The 16,519-nt window shown below is 38.0% G+C and overlaps 1 protein-coding gene across 1 annotated transcript; it reads left to right on the plus strand.

Annotated features, from left to right (window-relative positions):
• The first annotated feature begins 1,272 nt into the window (after nucleotides 1–1,272).
• Nucleotides 1,273–16,180, plus strand: LOC131903654 (zinc finger protein 431-like). Its single transcript, XM_059254364.1, has 3 exons — nucleotides 1,273–4,474; nucleotides 8,385–8,574; nucleotides 15,916–16,180. The coding sequence occupies exon 1, from the start codon at nucleotides 1,543–1,545 to the stop codon at nucleotides 2,776–2,778; it is 1,236 nt and encodes a 411-aa protein (XP_059110347.1). The 5' UTR covers nucleotides 1,273–1,542; the 3' UTR covers nucleotides 2,779–4,474; nucleotides 8,385–8,574; nucleotides 15,916–16,180.
• The last annotated feature ends 339 nt before the right edge of the window (nucleotides 16,181–16,519 follow it).

Here is a 16,519-nt window from a genome sequence, read left to right on the forward strand (position 1 = left end):
TAATGGTTGCACATAGCTTCTTGGTTAGAAGTGGGACTTGTGCCCACTTCCCATTCTCTGTGCTGGGATATTTGTCTGGCTTGAACTAGTACAGATCTTGTGCATGCTGTCACAGTCTCTGTAATTTCAAATGTGCATTAGGCCTATTGTGTCTGAAAAATGCTGTTTCCTTGGAGTTGTTCATCACCTCTGGCTTTTATAGTCTTTATTTTCACACACACACACACACACACACACACACACACACATATCCCTAAGACTTGAGGGGAGGGCTTTAATGGGCTTTCCCTTTAGTACTGAGTGCTCCAAAGACTCTCACTCTCTGAATGTTGTCCAGTTGTGGTTGTTCGTATTAGTTATTATCTACTCCAAGATGTCTCATTCATGATGAGTCTCAGTAATGTGATACTCCATGGATATAACAATATGTAGTTAGAAGTCGTTTTATTTCTTTGTTCATTTGGTGAAATAATTATAGTAGATTTTCCCTTGAGGCCTCTGACCTATCTAGTCTCAGGTTCTTGGCCTCATTAGTGTGTCAGGTATAGGTTCCATCTTGTAGAGCTGGCCTTAAATCCAATTAAAAGGTGGTTGGTTACTCCTATAGCATTTGTGCCACCATTGCACAGTCAGTGGGTAGATCTTGTAGATAGGTTGCTGTTATAGCTCACAGGGTTGACACCTGGGTGAGGTTGATGATTACTTTTCTTCTCCAGTAGTGTGTATCATACCTTTCAACACTATGAACTCTATTTACCTGGAGTGAAGCTTCTAATTGAGCATGAGCTTTTGAGTGCATCTTTGGTTTCATTTTCTTTTCATTCATCCCATTTTGCTACCGAGGCCCCTAACTATACACTCTCTGAACTGAACTGTTCTCTTTTCCTCTATAGTTTGACTTCCTATTTGTTTTGTAGTTGGAGGCATATTTGAATGTCAGCTGTGACACTGAAAGACTATGTATTGCTCTTGGCTACAGAAATAATGTGAAAACAATCTTGACCTTACTTTGCACATGGTTCTTATGACCATGTTTTCTCAACCTTGTTCAGGTAGTGATGTGTAGTAAAATTGATAATAAAAGATGAAATGAAAGTTAAAAGAATGTTCATTCTGTTACCTAACATCACAGTCTAGTGCCAGAGACTGGTAGCTCTGATGCCCCAAACTACTTAACCATTTTTTTCTTCTCCATTGCTAGATCTCAGTTCATGTTCTAGTTTTGTCCTTTTCCTATTCCATTTAAGAATAATTTTCTGGTTTCAGGCTTGACTTTGAAGAGGATTTGGCACTATTGGGTTTGTGTGCTGTTCAAGTGCTGCTGCAGGGAACTGAGGAGAGAGCACGGTCCAGCTGGGAAGCCAGGACATGAGTTAGAGCTCCAAAAGGAGATCCTGAGAGGTCATTGCATGAAGCTGTGAGGATGAAGCCTGGATTGCGTTTTAGAACACGAGATGAGTCAGAGCCACAGTGAGGAGATCCTGAGAGTTCATTGTATGAGGCTGTGACGGTGAAGTAGGGATTACCTTTTGAGACCACAAGATGAGTGCAGTGACCTATGACGATGTGCATGTTTACTTCAGTGTGGAAGAGTGGGCTTTGCTGGATTCTTCCCAGAAGAATCTATACAAAGATGTGATGCTAGAGACCTACAGGAACCTCACAGCTATAGGCTACAGTTGGGGAGACCGTAATACTGGAAAACATTGTCAAAGTTCTAGAAGACATGGCAGGAATGAAAGAAATCATACTGGAGAGAAACTCTCTGAAAATACTCAATGTGTTGAAACCTTTGCATATCACAATCATCTTCAAATACATAAAAGAAGGCATACTGGAGAGAAATCCTATGTATGTAATAAATGTGATAAAGTCTTTGTATGTCAGAGTCGTCTACAAAGACATGAAGTAGCTCATACTGGAGAGAAACCTTATGAATGTAATCAGTGTGATAAAGCCTATGCACATCATAGTAGTCTCCAAACACATAAAAAAACTCATAATGGAGAGAAACCGTATAAATGTAATCAATGTGGTAAAGCCTATGCATATAAAAGTAGTCTCCAAATACATAATAGAACACATACTGGAGAGAAACCATACAAATGTAATCAATGTGATAAAGCCTTTACACAATACAGTAATCTCAGAGTACATAAAAGAAGACATACAGGAGAGAAACGCTATGAATGTAGTCAATGTGGTAAAGCCTTTTTATATTACAGTGCTCTCCATATACATGAAAGAATACATACTGGAGAGAAACCTTTCGAATGTGATCAATGTGATAAAGCCTTTTCACGACAGTGTAAACTTCAAATGCATAAAAAAACTCATACTGGAGACAAACCTTATGAATGTAGTCAGTGTGGTAAAGCCTTTGTATGTCAAGAGAGTCTCCAAATACATAAAAGGACGCATTCTGGAGAGAAACCCTATGAATGTAATGAGTGTGGTAAAGCCTTTATATGTCAAAGGGGTCTCCAAAGACATAAAAGGACTCATACTGGAGAGAAACCTTATGAATGCAATGAATGTGGTAAAGCCTTTGCACATCACAGTAGTCTTCAAGAACATAAAAGAACACATACTGGAGAGAAACCATACAAATGTATTCAATGTGATAAAGCCTTTTCACAATACAGTAATCTACAAAGGCATAAAAGAACACATACTGGAGAGAAACCATACAAATATAATCAATGTGATAAAGCCTCTTTTAAAAATGCTCATCTTCAAGCTCATAAAAGAACACATACTGAAGAGAAACCTTATTAATGTAGTCAGTGTGGTAAGCTTTTTGCATATCAAGAGAGTCTCCAATTACATTAAAGGACACATACTGGAGAGAAACCGTACACATGTAATCAACATGATAAAGCCTTTACAAAATACAGTTATCTCCAAATACATAAAAGAAGACGTACTGGAGAGAAACCTTATAAATATAGTCAATGTGATAAAGCCTTTGCATGTCGAAGGAGTCTCCAAAGACATGAAAGAAAACATACTGGAACTGGAGAGATACCATATGAATGAAATTAGTGTGATAAAATCTTTGCATATCAAAGTAGTCTCCAAATATATAAAAGAAGACATACTGGAGAGAAACCCTATGAATGTAATTAATATGGTAAAGCCTTTGCATATCAGTAGTCTTCAAAATCATAAGAAAATAATCATACTGCTGAGAAACCCTATAAATGTAGTCAGAGTGGCAAAGTTTTGCAATTCATGGTAGTCTTCATACAAGAGTAAAACTTTGAGTGTGTAATTGAGCTGTTAAATCCTGTGCATAAAATATTAATCTGTGATGATCTGAAAAAAAATAATACTGAAGGAAATCTGATTGTAAAGTATTGGGTAAGATCATTAGCCAACATATGTACATTTAGTTATTCAAGATTATTTAGAGGAAAAAATCTAGCAAGTGTCAACAGTCTCTTCAGTCATTATGATGTCTTTATTTTGTTTGTACCTGCAATCTCACATAGACAAAAGGCCTATGAATTTAAACTATAAAACAACTTTTAGATCTCTTCAATCACAGAAAAAAAAATCTATGAGTAAAACTTTATGGATATGTATTAGTACATTTTCTGTTGCTGTAGTAAAACATAATGCCTAAGTCAACGTATGAAAGAATTTAATTGGCCCTTAGTTCATGAGAAGTACAGATCACCATGAAAGTGGCATGGCAACAATTGTCAGACAGGGCAGCTAAAGCAAGAAGCTAAGAACTTACACCCTCAACTTGCACCATGAAGTAGAGAGTAGGAACTGGAAATGGTGTATGGATGAAAACTCTCAGGCCCACCCCTAGTGACATATTTCATAAGCATGGCAGCATTTCCTAAATCTTCTGAAATGATACCACCAACTGAGAAGGATTGATTTCTCTGACTTCAAGTCTACAGGCTAATTTTCTGTTATGTGAACCACTTCACAATGAAGAAAATCTCTGTAAGCCTTTTAAATGTTTCAAGATTTGTGTTACTAGAATGAATGCTTACAAGAGAAAAGCATTCATGAGGAAAATTTATTTACAGATTTTAACTATGTGATGTCAGTGTGTCTTTGTGTGATTATGTGCATGTGCATTCTGGTTCCCAAGAAGGTTAGACCTTTGGAGCTTGTAGCATGAATTATAGGAAGTTGTCAAAAACTTGACTTTGGTCCTAGGAATGAACTTGTCTTAATTGTTCAACCATGTCTCTAGACCTTTAATATTTTAAAACCTTTTACTATCATCTTGATATCAAGAAATAGGGAAGAACTGATACAAGAGGAAACCCTATTCATGTATATGATTTTTTTTTAAAGAACTTATACACCACAGTTGTCTTCAGGTTAAAAAAAAAAGAACTTCTTTCACCTCTTTAATATCATAGCCTTGAAGGAAGCAAATTTCCATGTTCACACAAGACTGATGTTCGAGATCGGTGCATTGTGGTTCTATTTTGCAACATTTGAGGTAGTTATTAAAGTGTGCTGTATGTGTTGCAAATCTATTTAGTCAAATTCAATTTATGGTCCTTATATTCCTCTGTGGCCATTGTTCATCCTCAATTGTGCTTTCATTTAGAGATAGATATTTTTGTATTGCAATGTATAGAATAGAATGGCCATCATCTAAGTAGTCCATTGTTTATTTAAACATCAGGCAATGCTGATCATACTTTTCAATTAAGGGTGTCTGTGAAAGGGTGGTGGGTTTTTATTCTTGGTTTTCTTTTTTATATTTTCACAAATTCCCTTTAGATGTTGTTTGTTATTCAGCCTAGGTTGGATGTCAGGAATTTGTCTGGAATACATTTGAACTCATGATCCTCATGTGTCAATCTCCAGTATAAAAGTCCAAGGGTAGATGATACACCCCTAACGTTTGCTATTTTTTCAACGTGTTTTAAAATGTTAATTTTAAATTGCTTAATAGAGGAGAATATAAGAAATATTAAATACCTCATGTGTACATCCAAAGCTGCACTTTCATCTCTGAAAGAGATGTAATGAGGTAAAAATGATCAGCAATCAGCTGTATATTTGCCATCTGTTTTCCCCTTTTCTCTGCTTATTTTATTAGCTTGGTACTATTTTCCATTACACATGATTCAGTATCTTCTGTACACATGTGTAAAGTAAGAAATGCATTATCCTTTTTACTGTTTTTACAATGGTGGCTAAAATGTCATAAATGAGAACTATGTACACTAATATTATCTTGATTTAGGACCTCTGCCACTGAAAAAGCCAGGGCTTATGATGTTGCTCTGAGATACGTCTTTTTAAAACTGTCTCATTGCATTGTTTAAGTGGTTTCTGTATTGTTAATGAATTAATGTTGTATTCGCTGTAAAATAGTGATAGATCCCCAAAAACTATAGTGTATTAGTTTGGACTTTAAAATAGTTGAGCTTAGAGAGGCTTAACAATGGTAGTCTGAATGTCAGCTTAAATTTCACCAAGAAGCAGCGTGCACTACACTGGTGTGCTATTTAATACTTGTATGAGGAATAGCTAAATCTGGAGGGTGACAAATAATTGTTATCCATGACCTCCTCTGAAGAAACCATTGTAACAAGTTTTAGCTGACAGCAGACACTAGGACCACCATCAGTGTTGATGGTTGCTGCTAATTTTCAGTTTAATAGAGAAAATAATGATTTATCCCATCACCTTGATATATTATTTGCAGATAGGATAGGTAATTCTCATCTCTGTTGCACTTCTCTTGAGTAGTTGATCTTATTTGATTTCTTACAGTGCTTATTTTATGTGGCTTCAGCTCTGTCAGTTCATTTAAATTGTTTCAAAGCTCCACACCAAACTTAGGATTTAAAATGGCAGAGTGAAAATATTTGTTCTCTATTCTGTCTGAAGTTACCCTTATACAACACAATACAGATTCATGTAGACAAATATTGCTGTAACTCCAAACTGAAATATTTGAAAAATGGTTGCCACATGTAAAAAGAAGATCCTTGTAGAAAGAGATCTCTGAACTGACAGAACAAAGACATGGCTCTTCTGTTCCACTAGATCAGGACATATAGGGAGGCATGGGAGTATCCATAGATGTTTGGCAGCATGAACTAGCAAGAATAAAAGCAAATAAGGTATACACAAGTGCACTATCCTTACAGCGGGAAAACAGAGGGAGAGATTGCCACAGACTCTTTGGTACCTGATTTTCATGAAGGAGAAATGTTTTAACTTTTTCCAACACCTAATATGTATTCTCCATTTTTCTCACAAACACGTGTATAAACTGTTCTGTCGAAAAGAAGTTCCATCTGGTCTAGAATATAATGCTCTTCTCTCCTACCCCAGTATTCCTATGAATAACTGGTCTTGGGGTACTCAAGCCATTCAAAGGTAAGTAAATAAAAGGAAATGATCATGGTCCATGAAAAATGCTACAACAAGAAGAAAATAAACCCAAAAACAAGTGACAATCCATGATGAAATTGTACAGGCCTAAGTGGTGGGGTAGTTTATGAAACAGTTAAACTTTTAAAATGAAAGACAGAGGACTCAGTGGTTAAGACATATACTGCTCATTGAGTGACTTGAGTTTACTTCCTGGTACCTGTATCAGGTGACTCACAATAACCCCCTGTAACTCCAGCTCCAGGGGTATTGGCCACCTCTGTCCTTTATGTGCACCTGCACACATGTGAACATACCCATGAATGTACTTATAATCAACAGTCATTTTAAAAAATCTCTAAAATGACAGTGTTGGCTGTACCTTGGTGGTAATTTGCCAGTCCTGGATAGAAGCCTTGGGTTCAGTTAGTAGCCCTGCAAAAAATTCAGTGTTCATTATCTCAAGAGCTAGGAGTTAATTATAAGAGAGCAGTCTGGCAGAGCTAAGGAAGAAAAAATGCATAAGGAGGAATAACAGACGTTAGAATGCAAAGTCAACATTGAAGCCTAAGTGAGGTGGCTTGATGACAGGCTTTGGAAGTTGAACAAACTGAAATAGGAAAGAAAGGAGATGTATTTAGAGTTCTGGAAATAGAGATTCAATGTTGCAACAAAAGTATTTAAATGACTCCAGAAGTGTTCTACATAGAAATCTTTATAAGTTGAAAGAATACACAAAGACCAAGGAAAAATGAATATATACTCATCACTATCATTATATAGTCTAGGTCAACAACGTAGGGAATATGTGTGCTTCCACTGTGCATCCCATGAAAACAGATCAGATTCCCTGTAGATGATGCTGTGTAATTGAATGATAATCGAGAATATTTAGCATTTCAGGACAGTGATAAATTCTGTAACTTATCAGGGGAAGTAAAGTGTGACCTCAGAAGCAAACTCTACTGACATCAGTTTAAACTATTAAACACTGAAAGTAAGTAGTACATATCCGTTATTTTTTTATAAGCTGCAAAGAGACTGAGTATGCCCAGGGTATATAGGGTGATTGTGGAACACTGTACCAATAAGAGTAAAATGACATAGTTATAGTACAGAATAAAATAACCAAGCAGAAATAAATAGGAAAAGGAAAGAAGACAGAGGTAGCATAGTCTGTCAGTTTCTCATTATAACCAAAAAACATAAGACAGAAAACTTAGATTATTAAGTGAAAGAGGTATTAATATTCTTGAAGAAATAAAGCTAAACACAATAGGACATTTAAAAAATATTTAAGCAAGATGATGTATTGGAGAGGAGATAGGGAGTATATACATACTAAATTTCTAACTAAAGAAATAATAGGAGTTGACACCAAGGATGAAAGACCAAAAAGATTTCCAAGGTGTTCTTTACGCTTGCAAATACCAGGGTCATACATGAGCATTCTAACACACACACACACACACACACACACACACACACACACACACTTCACAAAGAAACAGATACTGTACTCCTTGACTAAACACTTTCTCACTTTGTTCCCGTGGAAATTGTTCTCAGTATGGTCAGAAGTGGTATCACCTTTGGACTTGTCAGACATACATTCTGAGATCCAGAGGTCCCAGGTCACATCTGTGTGTCACAGACATTGGAGAAGCCCCTCCCTGCATTCCTCTTGGTCAAAGTGTTCTGTAGAACTGCAGATGGCTTTTTCTTAGCTTTCTTCCTTTCTGGTTTTTCTTTTTATATTTTTTTTTTGTTCGAGAAAGGGTCTTTTTATGTAACTCAAGCTGGTCTAGATCACTGTGTAGCCCAGGCTGGCCTTGTACTTTCTACCCCCTGCCTCAGCATACCAAATGCTAGCCTTATAGCCATGTACTGCTATGTTTCACTAAATAACTTTGTGTGTGTGTCCTATCAATCTTTGTTAAAGTTAATTTATTTTCCTTTTTTATTTTTGCCACATTGGCCTTTTTATTTTTTCAGAAGTATGTCTTTGTTCACAGAAAACGAGATTACCTTTCTGTTCCATGAAGAAGATGAAAACAGCTGGGTTACTGTTGAGAACATCCGAGAGAACACCACACACCAATGAGTAGAATCAATAAGAACATAATCTTGGCCCTTTTAACACTGACTAGTTCTGCATTTCTGCTGTTTCAGTTATACTACTACAAGCACTGTTTGTCACCAAAGGTAATTCTGTTTTTTCTTATTAGACATCATTGTGGCTTTGTGTTTCCTTAACATTTACATTGCAGTATATTCAATTAATAATGTTGAACCTTTACAGAAACATTTCTCACAGGGGTTCTCAACTTTGTAGGATGTAGTAGTCAGTTCAAAATGACAATGAGATGTTTTTGTAATATACAATTAAATCAAAAGTAATGTTTCAATAATATTTAATCTAGTCACGTTTTCTGATAAATGAAACTTATTGTTCCACAAATTAGTATCAGTTAAATGAAGTCACTTAATAATTTTGATATGTTATCAAACTTACTTTGTCTTATAGTATGTGTTTTGATTTAGAATCTACCAGAGGAATTGTCGAAGAACTTACCTTCATTGCTGTTTGTAGGACTGAAGATGTGGAGATACTGGTTTGGAGTCCAGTAGCTTTTCGTAGTAGTAAATGCCTGTAGCACCATTTTGGGATGACTACATAGCTTTCCAGGATCTTAGGAGAGATTACCCTAAGTCCATCACAGTCTAGGGAAGGGGGCTATTTGCTATCTTAGAGTAAAGAAGGCCTACTTCTTCTTATGTTTGGAATTTCTTGTAGATGTTCTCTAGGCCCTAGCCACTTAACTACATGAGTTTGTATTTTCTGTGGTCAACAAAGGAAACCAATCCAATTATCTAATAATTAAAGGTAACGAACAATTATACTATATTTCATAGAGGGATAGGCTTGACTTTTCAGATTCAGGACAGTCGTTCATGTTTTTGAAATGCAGACTAGTTTGTTTGGATGTTCTGTCAGGGAGCACAGCTCCTCATATACCCTTGGCCCAAGAACAGTCCTCTTTGACTGACTGAGTGCTCGTCTTTAAGAGGGAAAAACATGGAGCAGTGAGGGAAGACGGGGACACCTGCCTGGCCAGGCAAATTAACCCTGACAGTCAGTGGGGTAACAGATACCACAGTGCCATTCCCCTCATATCCTGAAATACAAACTCTAGTAGAATGGCAGCTTTGTGAGCATTCTATGGACTCTAATTTTCAAGTACAGATATTCTTCAACTTACAGTAAGATTATACCCTCATAAACTCATTATAGGATCAAAATATTGTAAGTAAAAAATAACAAGCCTCACTTACTGAACACCATAGTTTGGAATATAGTATGCTGTGAAATTGAGTAACTTCATCATCATATGGCTGGTAACTCCACAGCACTGTTAGTATTGAATAGCCTGTCACTTGGCCAGGAAAAGACAAAAGTTCAAAACTTAATGTATCGTTTCTATGCAGTGTATAATACTTCCACACCTATTGTAAACTCAAAACATTGTGAGTCTCCCTATCTGAAGTTGGGATCCATTCATAATTGGCTTACAGTTCATACCAAAAAGGAGAAGACGTGTTTCTAGGGATTATTTTCTTGTTACACCTAACAGGTTAATGTGGTTTGAATTCAGGACACTTGTCTAAATTGTATTTACTAATGACTTGTTAAGACCTAGGATATATAGCAGGAAAACTGAGATTAGCAGGGCAAAGGTCTTACTCTATTTGAAAGTCATAGCAGTAGTAGTGATTCTTGTTTGTCGTGGGGTTCTCTGTGTAGCCCTGACTGTCTTGGAACTAGCTATGTAGACAAGGCTGGCCTCAAACTCTCAGAGATCCACCTGCCTCTGCCTCCTGAGTGCTGAGATTAAAAGAGTGCATCACCACTGCCTGGCAGTAGTAGTAATTCTTGAGTCTGGGCTCAGTTCAAGTCTTTGTTCAGTCATCTGGCTTTCAGCTGGTCACTTCTCTGAGCTTTGATTCCTTTGGTTAGGATTCTTAGCAACATTACCAACTGAGCTAAACTAGTCTACTTGATGTGATGCATCTCACTTAGTGTTTTCTACATGTATATGATCAAAGACAATAGTTTCTGGCAGCTTATTTTTCCTACTGAAGGTTTACATTACCATTTTGAAAATCAAGTTGAGAGGCTAGTGAGATCACTCAGTGGTAAGGTCACTTGCCTCCCCGCTGGACAATCTGAGTTCAATTCCTGGAACCCACATCGTAGAAGGAGAGAACTGATTCCTGAAAGTTGTCCTCTGACCTCTGCACATGTCCTGTGACACACCTTCTCCCACCACTTAATAAACTAACAAACAAATAAATAAAAATAAAGATGCCGGGGTGTGGTGGTGGTGGTGGTGGTAGTGGTGGTGGTGGTGGTGGCGGCGGCGGCGGCGGTGGCGGCGGTGGCGGCAGTGTCTCACGCCTTTAATCCCAGTACTCGGGAGGCAGGGACAGACGGATCTCTGTGAGTTCCAGGACAGCCTGGTCTACAAAGCGAGTTCCAGGAAAAGTGCAAAGGTGCAAAGCTACAAAAAGAAACCCTGTCTCGAAAAACCAAAAAATAAAATAAAATAAAATAAAATAAAAAAATAAAAATAAATAAATAAAGTTGAAGTAAATGACTATAGAGTACTTGTGAGCCTATTTCTCACTGTTTTATGCATGAGTTAACTGGGATCTAGATTGAGTGTTTCTTGCTCATGATTAAAGTGTTCAGGACCTAAAAGCTTGTGTCTTTACTTGAGCTGCTCTGAAGTATAAGTAAACGTCTGTCTAAACAGAGTGTGTTCAGATTGCCAGATATGAGATGAAATGGCTTTCAGAATGCTGTAGGATAACTGAAATTATTGGGGTTGATGGCTAAGTAAAAGACAAAGCAGTAACTGGAGCAAGCCTTATATTGTTCTTCCTAATCAGACAAGCTCCCTCCCCCCAGTGCCTTATTACTAGCAGGCCACTCACAGGCTGTTTTCTGCGCCAGCTTCCCATTTGTTCAGTAATTTGTTTTCCGTTAGAGGGAGAGATTTGAAAGAAGAATGGCAGCAGTTGTTCACAGTGAACAACTTCCTATGTTATCATTAGGAATGGGAACTAACCTTACAGCCATGTAGAACGTATGCAGCAAAGGCTTTTGGAATAGTTTTAAGTGGGTTGCTTGGTAAAATTGTGCAAAGATTTTCACTTGATCTATGACTTTTATGGTGTCTGGCAATCTCTTGTAACTCCAATTCCAGGAAATTTGATGCTCTCTCTGGCCTCTGCAGACACTTAACACATGTGGTATATATGTATAGGCAAAATACTCATAAACATAAAATAAATACATTTTAAGTAAAAGCTACTAGACTTGCTGGCAGTAGTGGCACATTCAGTACTCAGGAGGCAGATCTCTGAGTTCCAAGACAACCAGGACTACACAGAGAAACCTTGAAAACATTTAAAAAAAAAAAAAGGCGAGACAGTGCAAGGAGATGTCTGTACTATGGAACTATGGACTCTGGAGAGTCCAGTAAATGAAGCGTTCCAGTGAGGCAGATGCTACCAAGTCTTGGTAGATGAAATGAGATAAGAGCTACCAACCAATGGAATTAGCATTGTGGAGGTCAGTGGTAGTGTGTGTGTCTGGCGAAGCGGAATTGAGCTCAAATGAATTGATAGGAAAGAATTAAAGGCAATGAGAGTGACATTGGGAGTTTTTCACCATGGAGAAAAAGAAATTGTTGGAGGAAAGATCTGTCACTAGGTTTTGGGTTGTTTTTGTTTCTTGTTTTAATTATTTTTAATGGGAAAATAATTTTTGGTTTGTATATTCATAGGAATGGTCCAGCAGAGCGATGTCTTTGGCCAAGCAAGAGGGCCTGAGATGTAGTTGGTAGAGAAGTGGCTGTAAAGAGAAATGTAGGCAGTTCATCTCTTAGGAGAAGAGGGCAGTCAGACTGTTTGAATGTAATCTGAGTAGGTGGTAAAGTGTTGGGAGGGTTTGAAAGGTCTCTACTTCCTTTTCTTTTCTTAGGAAAGAGAAAGCAATGCAATATGGTGACAGAGGGGATATGGAAAATGTTTTAAAAAGAAAAAAGAGCAGAAAAAGTCACCTAAGAGAAGGAGAGGATTAATGCCAAGGAAATGAAATGTAGCACTGCTCAACAGAATGAAGGCCTACCCAACATTCCTGGAGATCCAGCAGTGACACCAGTTTGCAGCTGTAGTTAGCTGTGTGCTTGCTTGTGCAGACAAGTGAGGAGTTGGATTCCCTTGCTTGTTTTGCTTTGTTTTGTGATGAAGGGTCTCACTATGTAGTCCAGGTTGGCCTAGAAACCACTAATGATCTTCTGGCCTCGGCCTCCCAAATACTGGAATTATAAGTTTGTTCGACCATGCCCAGCTGTGAATATGAACCGTTTTGTGGGATTTTTTTTGTTTGTTTTGGTTTTGGTTTTTGGAGTTTTGGGTTTGTTTGTTTGTTTGTTTATTTATTTATTTATTTATTTATTTATTTATTTATTTATGTGTGTGTGTGTGTGTGTGTGTGTGTGTGTGTGTGTGTGTGTGTGTTTTACTAAGCAAGTAAAATAGTGGCAAATTGTGAGTTTGTAGGAGGGTTTGCCTTACAAAACATGGTTTTTGTGACAGCATTGCTCATAATGGTTTCACAGAGGAAGTAGACTGGGGAGTGACTGCTAATAAGAATGTAGTTTTGACATGGTGTAAAGTTCTAGGTAGAGGTGATAGTAATACTACTGTAACCATATGTTTACTGCTCTCGTTGGAGTCATGAACCTGAGAGAGCAGGGCTTAAGAATGAGGTGGACTAAAGTCTCATTTGATAGCCAACTTTATTCAGAGCATCGGACTATATATACTCTGAGGGTTAAGTGCTGCAAGCCACAGGAAAATGTAATGGAATTCAGCTATCACAAAAGCTACTACTTGGAAAGGTCAAGGAATTTTCCTAAGGTCAAGCCATGGCTTAAGAAGTCTTGGTTATATTTTAGCTGTTGTATGTATATATTAGCTGATTCCTGCAATGATTTCCTTGTATACTATGTATGCTTCCAAGAACTCATAATGGTGCATTTTATTGGAAATACCTACCAAGCATCCAAGGCCAAATGATCACCTGAATTAAGGTAAATTAAACTCAGACCTTCCTTTCTTATACAGCCTTAATGGTATTTATACTAACATTATAGACTCCTAAAATTTACCTAACCACCCCTAGGAATGTAGTATGAGCACATAAATTCCCTTTTTCTGATATATTAACCAATTTTAGCTCTTAGTGGTCCTCCTGCTTTACCTCTCCCCCTTTGGGTTATAAAAGAAAGCCTGACAGTCATTACTTAAAGAAAACTCTAGTCTGCCTTTATGACCCTGTAAGAATTCAAGCCTGGTGACCTTGCTTTAGCTAGAGCACTGCAATTGCATGGGTATATAACTGTAAACCTCAGAGCCTTGAGGAGGATTTTGAGGATTTTTTTTTTTTTTTTTTTTTTTTTTTTGCTTTTTCGAGACAGGGTTTCTCTGTGTAGCTTTGCGCCTTTCCTGGATCTCGCTCTGTAGACCAGGCTAGCCTTGAAATCACAAAGATCCGCCTGCCTCTGCCTCCTGAGTGCTGGGATTAAAGGCGTGTGCCACCACCGCCCGGCCGATTTTGAGGATTTTTACTAGAGAGGATTTTGATTTCTTGTTTTTTTGGAGTTGTCTCACAAGCACTCAGAATTCCCCTTGCATGACTCCATTTTAGACTGTGTTCCAACATCCATACATTTAACTATACAGTTAACTATACACTTTAAAAATGGTAGGAATTATGATATATAATCTTATTCCAGTAAATTTTGTATAAAATAATCTACAAGCTCATTAGAAATGTACTTACTCCAAACTCAACCAATTCAACTGCTTAAAAATTCAGGCTCCTCTCCTAATGTAGGGCTGTAGTGAAAATCAAATTTCTGTCTACAGTTTCCATCACTTGCCAGATTGAATATTACAAAGTTCCCTGCGTTTTTATTTTTCTGTTGTTTGTTTCTCTCACATGTCCATTTGTATTAAATTGTACTGTCTACAGTGCAGATCTTGTGAGTGACTGAGTCAGGCTCTGCCTTAATTACTCTTCCTCCTTCCTTTCTTCTCCAATTAACAATTTCATACTAACATTTATTTAACCGAGCACTAGGCCAGACATGGTAATACAAAGAAAGCTTGGCCTTGGCACCTGGCGTTGAGTGTGCAGCTTAACAAGAAGATGAGCGTTGTTTTTAGGAATGTTGTGTTTGTAGGATGAGGCGATTCTAATTGTCCGTCAGCTTCCTCTCAGTTATTTATACTTCATAGGTAGAAAATCATTGAAAGCATAAGGAGCTGTCAAACTTCTTTGAGCTTGAAACACTCTTCTTATCTCTAGACCGTCCAACATTCTTTCTCCTATTTAGTTTCAAACATTTGGAGGCATAGGCTATTACTACTGATAATATTGCTTTATTCCTTCTGACTCTCTGAACCTGGACATTTAAAAAGTACTATTAATTTATAAGGAACCCAGAACATTTGAAAAATAGTGTACATGATGAAAAGTGTGGGTATTGGGACCATCTCTCCACTAGAAATAATGACTTTGTGTTGCAGTGTTGTTATGAGGGAGTATGTGGGAGGGACCTTTGAGATGTGTTCATTATACTTTTTAAACCTCATTTTCCATCTCATCACTAATTCAGTACATGGAGATACAGTTAGGAATATGGGACTAAATAGACAAACCCTAATTTCATAGAGATAGCAGAGAACCAGCTGGTTCATGCTGTAGTCTCAGGACTTGGGAGACTGAGGCAGGACAGAGAGAAGGATTGAGGCGGATGAGGAAGGAGGGGGACACAGACAGACATAGGAATGTGGGTGCAGATGCTGTTGCTTGATGGGCATTCACTGGCCATACCATTGAATAATTTCAGAGCAGCACATGCAGCACCCGCCATACCAGCTCATAGAGCCTTCATACTCCTATGGCGCTCGGGCACTATCTCCTCCCTCCAGCCCACACCTGCAGTGTGACAGGGGTCTTGTCTGCCCCAGCGGCCTGCACGGGTCATTGATCCGTGGCTCCCCACCCCTACACAACACCTCACCTAGCCCCCGCCGCCATCTTCCTTCCCTGTTATATCATTTTTCAAGTGTTAGGAGATAAGAAGTGTAAGTTTGCTTTCTGTTCTTCCTACTAACATCTACTTCATAGAAACTAATGGGAGGACACTAACTGAGCATTCTTCTCCTTCGGGAGAAATCTGTGTTATTTTCAGAGTCCTTAGACCTATTCTCCATTCCCCATACCTTTGTTTTGCTACTTCCTTCTTGCCACACTACCTTCTGTTTCCTACTGTCATTTTTTACAATGTTCTGGCAAAAAGCAAATCAAGACAAAAATATGGCTTCATTAATGGTGTAACGATTGCTTTAGTTTTGTTACTAGCATTTGTTTTAAAATATTCAGTCTTGATCTTTTCCTTATTCTAGGATGGCTGGTTTCAGATAGCTGAGAATATGGGATTTCAGTGCTTAAAGACTGAAAGCAAAGATCCTCGGCTAGATGGAATCGACTCACTTTCTGGAACTGAAATCCCTCTGCACTATGTCTGTAAGCTGGCCACTCACGCCATCCACTTGGTGTTCTTTCATGAGAGGAGCGGCAACTACCTCTGGCATGGTCACCTGCGGCTCCAAGGACACATGGACAGAAAGTTTGTTCCTTTTCGAAAGTTACAGTTCGGTCGTTATCCTGGAGCTTTTGACAGGTAAGTCAGTCTATAACAATAAACAATAATAAATCAGTGATATTATGTGTTTATAGTTATATGTAATCTGTATACTCCTACATTAAAGTATTATACGTCAGCGAAATCTGCTGCAGTTCGGCAACAGCATGGATGGGTCCTACAATGCTGAGTGTCCCAAGGCAGAAAAAATTAATAGCATATGCTATACTGTGTTCATGGATATATTTAAAATAGAATAAAGGTACTAAGAATAGTAAGGAAAAGTTACCCCCAAAGAAGAGAGAGTGTATCCCTAGAAGGGGAAGGATAGACAGGGAGTTACTGAGTGGGGTACAGAGACCTCC

The sequence above is a fragment of the Peromyscus eremicus genome, chromosome 2 (assembly GCF_949786415.1).
Source record: "Peromyscus eremicus chromosome 2, PerEre_H2_v1, whole genome shotgun sequence".
NCBI classification, from domain to species: Eukaryota; Metazoa; Chordata; class Mammalia; order Rodentia; family Cricetidae; genus Peromyscus; species Peromyscus eremicus.

What these genes read in the sequence shown, in the direction of transcription:
- LOC131903654 (XM_059254364.1), top strand. Translation starts at nt 1,543, where the DNA reads ATGAGTGCAGTGACCTATGACGATGTGCATGTTTACTTCAGTGTGGAA.